Raw genomic sequence first — 7,528 nt, forward strand, 5'->3', positions numbered from 1 at the left:
AATATGGTCCAGTGTTTTATTCCCTCTGGTTGCACATTTAACATGCTAGTAGAAATTAGGTAAAACGGATTTAAGTTTCCCTGCATTAAAGTCCCTGGCCACTAGGAGCACCGCCTCTGGATGAGTGTTTTCCTGTTTGCTTACGGCCGTATACAGCTCATTGAGTGTGGTCTTAGTGCCAACATTGGTTTGTGGTGGTAAATAGAGAGCTACGAAGAATATAGATGAAAACTCTTGGTAAATAGTGTGGTCTACAGCTTATCATGAGATTCTCGACCTCAGGCAAGCAAAACCTTGAGATTTCCTTAGATTTCGTGCAGAAGCTGTTGTTTACAAATACACATAGACCGCCACCCCTTGTCTTATAGCACAATTGGTTACGGGACCGTAAACTGTCAGCCATCTCCTCCAGGGCCATTATTATCAATTTGATTGAGCTCTGATGATTATGGAGGCCAGGTCATCTGATGCAGCACTCCATCATTCTCCTTGGTCAAATAGCCCTTACACAGCCTGGAGGTGTGTTTTGGGTCATTGTCCTGTTGAAAAACAAATGATAGTCCCACTAAACGCAAACCAGATGGGATGGCGTTTCGCTGCAGAATGCTGTGGTAGCCATACTGGTTAAGTGTGCCTTGAATTCGAAATAAATCACAGACAGTGTCACCAGCAAAGCACCCCCACACCATCCCATTTACTCCTCCATGCTTCACGGTGGGAACCACACATGAGGAAATCATCCGTTCACCTACTTTGCGTCTCACAAAGACATGGCGGTTGGAAGCAAAAATCGCAAATTTGGAGTCATCAGACGAAAGGACAGATTTCCACCGGTCTAATGTCCATTGCTCGTGTTTCTTGACCCAAGCAAGTCTCTAATTATTATTGGTGTCCTTTAGTAGTGGTTTCTTTGCAGCAATTCGGCCTGATTCACTCAGTCTCCTCTGAACAGTTGATGTCGGGATGTGTCTGTTACTTGAACTCTGTGAAACAGTTATTTGGGCTGCAATTTCTGAAGCTGGTAACTCTAATGAACTTATCCTCTGCAGCAGAGGTAACTCTGGGTCTTCGTTTCATGTGGCGGTCCTCATGAGAGCCAGTTTCATCATAGGGCTTGATGGTTTTTGCAACTGCACTTGAAGAAACTTTCAAAGTTCTTTACATTTTTCGCATTGACTGACCTTCATGTCTTAAATTAATGATGGACTGTCATTTCTCTTTGCTTATTTGAGTTGTTTTTACTATAATATGGACTTGGTCTTTTACCAAATAGGGCTATCTTCTGTATACCACACATAGCTTGTCACAACACAACTGATTGGCTCAAACACATTAAGAAGGAAAGAAATTACACAAATTAACAAGGCACACCTGTTAATCGAAATGCATTGCAGGTTACTACCTCACGAAGCTGAGAGTGTGCCAAGAGTGTGCAAAGCTGTCATCAAGCAAAGGGTGGCTACTTTGAAGAATCTCAAATATAAAATATGTTTTGATTTGTCCGTATGTGTTATTTCATAGTTTTGATGTCTTCACTATTATTCTACAATGTAGAAGTAGTAAAAATAAAGAAAAACCCTTGAATGGGTAGGTGTGTCCAAATTTTTGATGGGTACTGTATATGAGCTCTGTGCCCAATGACTTGATTGCCTCCCACTCCCCTTCCTCAACACCACCTCCATTCTCCACATCTCCCTCTACATCCCCCTTCCCTGTTTTCCCTCTGACAGTTTAGTCACTGCTGATCAACATTTCCACATCATTCATTTCTTATGTCACTTTATTGTAATTATGCACAATTAATTATACGTGATTCATTGTCCCCCCTACCGCCGTGTCGATCACTTAGCACGAGCAGAGTGACACAGGCAAAACTGGCTTTTATAACTCAGCGGCAGTGCCAGGGAGTGAACTCCCCAAAGATAAGCAGAGTATTGTAGTGCTCTGGCTCACACTTCCTCAGGGCAGGTGATAAAGTCCAAGTAGAGATTACATTACATGAATTCCTTTTTCAGAAGCCCTGACCCAGAATGAATTACAAGGTACATTTAGAGCATTGAAGAGGGAGAGATGAGCATCAGCCCAAATACTAAATAATGAATTACTGGAACAGTCACTGTCAATACATAGTGGGCCGCTGGAATAAGGTTAACAGACAGAATCAAAAAGGTATAGTGTACAACTGATGGTGTAAAGTGCAAAAACAAATTAAATTGTGTTATATATTCTTTAGCACAGACATCATGGCCTGCCTGTAAGTCTAAACATTGAAGTACGAACAAATAGCGGTAATTTGGAAATGCAAATCCGCATTTTGAAAGATAACAGTCAGAGAGTGTTCCCGCCCAGTCTAGGTGATATGGAAAACATGGCTGTGCAAACATCCCCATGATACCTACAGGCACAAAATCAGCCTGACCACTACTACAGAGTGTCACCACGGGCTAATACAGCACACTCTACCTGGCCGTTGCCCATTACTCCTTAGTTGATAGGTAAGGACTGAGAAAGGTGAGGGCTTTTCAGGTACTGCTACGATAACACTCTCGACTGGCTTATTGAACGACACATGAACATTTCCTTTAAAATGTCACCTACACTGAGAATGGCGCTGCTGTTCAGCATGATGGGTGAGTAACTATATGTTCCTGTATTATACTTTTTAAAAACAGTAATGAAGGATTGTGTAACTACTGTATATATCTTGGCCTTACACATTGGAGTGTGACATATTTGAGATTAAAGGATCATGTTCAAGCAGAGAAAAATACTCATAAAAGTTTTTTAAAAGTGTTTTTTAACATTCTTCTTTTTTTCTAGGATGTGGGCATTTAATCACAGTGACGGTTCCCGAGAAATTTGTGAACGTGACAAATGGTGAAAGTGCTCTTCTCCAGTGCACGTTTGTTACCACCGTGCAGAACACAAGCGACATCATCATCCAGTGGAGTTTTGATGCCAAAACCTCCATTGTGCCACAGCAGGTATGTAGGCTGACGTTACTATGTCTTATGTTGCCACATGGTCACACTCCCTCTGTGTCCTCAATTTCACCTGGACCGTTTTACACACCTAGTGCGCCAAAGGGTATTGTTCTGTTCATGGACAAGAGTGCTAAAGGCAATGTTATCGTGCTTACAGGGATTTACAAAGACGTCTGAATTTGAAAATGTGTGATCGAACTGCTTTCAGGTATACATGGAAGTTCAGGAGAGTCATTGCAGTTGATGGGCATGCTGTTGGATAGCATGAGGTCCCACAAGGATCGATGATTTGATTTGTTTTATTATTACAGTGTCATGCATCTTCTGGATGCCCACATGGGCATATAAGACATTGTATTTTCTGTAGCAAAATAAAATCATTATGTCTGTATGTGCACACATACATAAACAGTATATAAACATACGTTCATACAGCAGTGAAAAACTATTGAGAGAACAAAACAAAAACATTTCAAATATACAACTGATCTTGTCTTCCAAGCTGGAGATACAATTTGAAACCAGGAATACTTCTTTCCTAAATAACCATTCAAGTTTTTCTAATTCAGAACAGTTCCTGTTATATTTTCAATATTTTATCAAACAGTATAGCTCTCAAATCATCATATAAAGTACAATAAAATAAAAAGTGCAATTCATTCTGGACCTCCCCTAAATCACAAACAGTACAACGTCGCTCTTGATTGCTGTGCTTCAGTATTTTCAGAAAAGCCAAGGCAGGTACTATTCAATATGGTGGTTGCTCTTGAGCGCCCATTTTGTGACACACCTTGGAACGACAAAAAAAAGCACAGTCACCAGAGCACAAGTGGCTCCCTGCCCTCTTACCAGAGGCAGTGTTACAGTAGAGCAAAACCTCAGACCTCAGAATTCTCACGTCACACCGTCACTAACACTTGGGGTTGCTCCAACTTTTCTGCCATTGTTACTTTCGTTGTTTGAATGAGGAGACCAAGGTGCAGCGTGGTAGGCAAACATCTTACTTTCGTTTAAATGAACACCGAAAAACAACACAATACAAAACGAACGTAAAGTTCTGCATGCTACACAGCAACTATACAAAATCAAGATCCCACAAACTAAGGTGGGAAAAAGGCTGCCTAAGTATGATCCCCAATCAGAGACAATGATAGACAGCTGCTTCTGATTGGGAACCATACCAGGCCAAACAAAGAAATAGGAAAACTAGATTGCCCACCCTAGTCACACCCTGACCTAACCAAAATAGAGAATTAAAAGGATCTCTAAGGTCAGGGCGTGACAGACATATTGTAACTTTCTTCTGTAGAATGAGTAGGTCTCTGAAATATCAGCACGAAGTCTGTTGGTTGTCCAGTGGTTGTTTTTCTGTAAGCTATAAGACATTCTTGCTGTTACTTTCTAGGTGTATTACTCTCAGTCAGGAGAGGACGTTATTTCTAAACCGTATGAAGGCAGGTTGAAGGCTCCCACCTATCCAACTACTAGCAATGCCTCAATAACAATAAGCAACATGCAAGTGTCAGATGCAGGGGCCTACACCTGCGAAGTCCACAACTTCCCTGATGTCAATGGGAAGACTGAGGCCACTATCATTGTCAACGTTCTTGGTAAGTTCTGTTTTTACATTTGGTCAAATGCTTTGAAATTAGTCATGGTTTACTTCATAAATGAATACAATGATGTCACATTTAATAAATTGAATAGTAACGTAAATCTTCTTCCTATTTCAGTGTCACCACAACACGCGAGCAGATCTATGAAATAGTTACACTGTTTTTCCTAGTCTGAGTTTGGTGATCGTTGAATTACGTGCCTTCTGTGATTCCACTCATCCACAGAGTTACCAGGGCCAACCTTGCAGGCCTCAGTGTCCACAGTAGTTTCCATGGGAACTGGAGCAGACTAGTATCTTCATTGTCAGTGTCAGAAATTAGAACAGGAACACAGGAGTACAAGACCGCCTTCCGACATGTCTCGTACTCCTCAGGAATAGACTGGAGAGACACATTACTATTTTAGATTAAATGAATGATTCCCAGTTCGATAAAGCAGAGAGGTTGTAGTGAAGCATTATGGTGAAGGTAATACACGGTATTCAGTCCTACCATGGAAATGGTCTTGGCCTTTTATTTTTCATGCTGTGTTTATATACACATTTGATTGTACCAATGGCTGCTCATCTTACAAATATATCATCGTCTTAATTGGTCATATCTGTTGTATAAATTCTTCATTTTAGTCACCGTAAACCCTGCCAGTATCATTGTGTACGGTACAATGCCACCTTTGTCACCATTGCAAAGCATAAGAGACACTCAGGGCGATGACATCGTCTTTACTAGACTGCTCATGTATGAAAGTATCACTGTAACGACTCGTATCAAGCCCTGGCATTCAGTGTTCTGCATTCCAACGTCAACGGTACCTAGTGCTAGACCAAATCCTGAGTGTTAAAAACCCCAAGTAGGACCAGCGCGCTGGCCTACAGTTGAATTTGTAGTTGACAGAGTGTTCTGCTGTGTATAATGTACAGATTCATCATTGATCGCTCATGAACTGCCCTTTTCTACCTGTACTTATTGCATATGTTCTTTGTCTATGTTTCATAATATTTGTATCTATGAATAGAGTCGCAACCAAAATGTCCCCACGGGAATAATAAAGTCATTATTTTAAATAGCTAGCTACTGGTCCAGGGCAAAGTGTTGACTATTATGTCTAACTTGGCTATACCCTTTGGGCACTTTCTCTGATTGCCGGTAGTTGGATCAACTGGGTCCAGCTTGCAGCATATTACGTAAGCTTAACTCTTGCTCTCTCTCTCTCTATTACATGGTCTGTAAGAAAGGCCATCTGTGCCCTTCTGTGCTGTCCATGGTGATGTGGAGTCTGGTCACCTGGTTACCCTCACCTGCCACAGTGAGCGGGGAAGCCCCACCCCCACCTATACCTGGATCAGAGTGGATCAGGACAAGACCAAGACACCTGTAATGGGGAACACTGGTGGGTTGCCATACTGTTCCTCTGTAACACACATTCCCCATCACTCTGTTGTTCTCTGATTCATTAGAATGCTTTTGCTAGACTTGTGTTCTTTCTCTTTCTTTTCAGATCCGAAAATAGGATCCTTGTATTTCAGAAACATATCCCAGTTTGAGTTTGGAGAGTATTGTTGCAGTGCCTCTAACGCTGTAGGATCTGCTACTTGCACTGTGGAGCTCAACCATGGTATGGGTAATATATATGTATGCTGTTGTTTTTACTTTTATTGAATGTGGCTATATAATCTTTAAACACACTGCTGTAATTAATCTTACCAATATCCCACCATTAACAGAGTTAAGAGACGGGGCCATTGCTGGTGCAGTCATTGGAGCACTTCTTGGAGCTGTCCTTATTATCCTTATTATCTGGTACATGACACACTCCATGAAGAAGCAGAAATACAAGGCTTCAAAGGCAACAGAGATGCAGTGAGTGATTATGATTTGTGCTGCACTTTTAACGCATTCACAATAATACAATTAAAATGTGTGGTGCAGTGTTTTACCTACAGTTTCCCTTTCCCCCGCCAGAGCCATCCCTAAGAGTTCGGCCACAGTAGCATATGAAGGCGTCCCTACCAGGGGGAGTGGCCATCAAGCCTATGTGACCTCCGGAGGGGTTCCCATGGCAACAAACAGCCACGTCCATTCTGACGCTGACGGAGAGAAGGCCGAAGCTTAGGAGAGGCCTGACACACGTCTGGGGTGACCTCACTACTCTGAAAAACAATACTCCACTGGAGTTTGTGTTTTTGTATAATGTTTTTTTTTATTCACAATTTAAGTAATGGTTCATGTTTGTTTTATGTGATATAAGGAATTCCAATTGTCTTGATTTCACACACCCAAAAAAATGCTAATCACTCTACACCCTGATTAATGTGGTAATCCACCCATTCCCTGACAAAATGTTTATTCCCATTTCATATTCATTGCGACAATCTAACCAATAAAATACAAATTTAATTTTGCATAACTGAGACAAGCGTTTCATTACTAATGTTGATATACACATGGTCTGGAATGACATGGGGTAAATTCTGAGGAGAGCTCTAATATGTTTGGTCTGAAATGACTGTGATGACTCCCTGTGGCCTTTCCAGGCAACCTGAGGAGAGCAACATGAGAGTAGCACAGCCAATCAGAGGTGGCCTCTACCACTTGACCTTAACACCTCGCTGCTGTCTCCAAGAAATACATTTCTAAGAATGAGCCCATGGAGAAAAAGAATGGTATAAAAGATTAGAATAGAGCTCTGTGTTAATGTTCTGTTAATCCTTCACCTTTTTCATTATCAGGAGAGGGAGAGAGCTGTGTGAGTACAGAGTCCATCTGATCCCACAGTCATGATTCAAATATGCATGAAAACAGAGGAGTGTGGACCTTTAAGTCTCTGGTGCGGACAGATGGATACTCCAGAAAATTGGCCTGAACAGAAAGAAAAAACATTGTTGTCAAATATTATGCCACATACTGATTCAAAGACAGTATTAATGA

At 41.4% G+C, this 7,528-nt stretch overlaps 1 protein-coding gene across 1 annotated transcript; it reads left to right on the forward strand.

Moving 5' to 3' along the window:
• The first annotated feature begins 2,264 nt into the window (after positions 1-2,264).
• Positions 2,265-7,001, forward strand: LOC139537136 (V-set and immunoglobulin domain-containing protein 1-like). The gene is made up of 7 exons (XM_071338085.1): positions 2,265-2,630; positions 2,821-2,984; positions 4,390-4,594; positions 5,832-5,990; positions 6,099-6,215; positions 6,325-6,460; positions 6,563-7,001. The coding sequence occupies exons 1-7, from the start codon at positions 2,570-2,572 to the stop codon at positions 6,711-6,713; spliced, it is 993 nt and encodes a 330-aa protein (XP_071194186.1). The 5' UTR covers positions 2,265-2,569; the 3' UTR covers positions 6,714-7,001.
• Positions 7,002-7,528: the final 527 nt, after the last annotated feature.

The sequence above is a fragment of the Salvelinus alpinus genome, chromosome 13, assembly GCF_045679555.1.
Source record: "Salvelinus alpinus chromosome 13, SLU_Salpinus.1, whole genome shotgun sequence".
Classification (NCBI taxonomy): Eukaryota; Metazoa; Chordata; class Actinopteri; order Salmoniformes; family Salmonidae; genus Salvelinus; species Salvelinus alpinus.

Excerpts from the sequence above, each read along its gene's own strand:
- LOC139537136 (XM_071338085.1), top strand. The coding sequence starts at position 2,570 with ATGAACATTTCCTTTAAAATGTCACCTACACTGAGAATGGCGCTGCTG. Across the intron at positions 2,631-2,820 it reads GCTGCTGTTCAGCATGATGG|GATGTGGGCATTTAATCACA; the intron begins GTGAGTAACTAT and ends CTTTTTTTCTAG. Across the intron at positions 5,991-6,098 it reads ACCTGTAATGGGGAACACTG|ATCCGAAAATAGGATCCTTG; the intron begins GTGGGTTGCCAT and ends CTTTCTTTTCAG.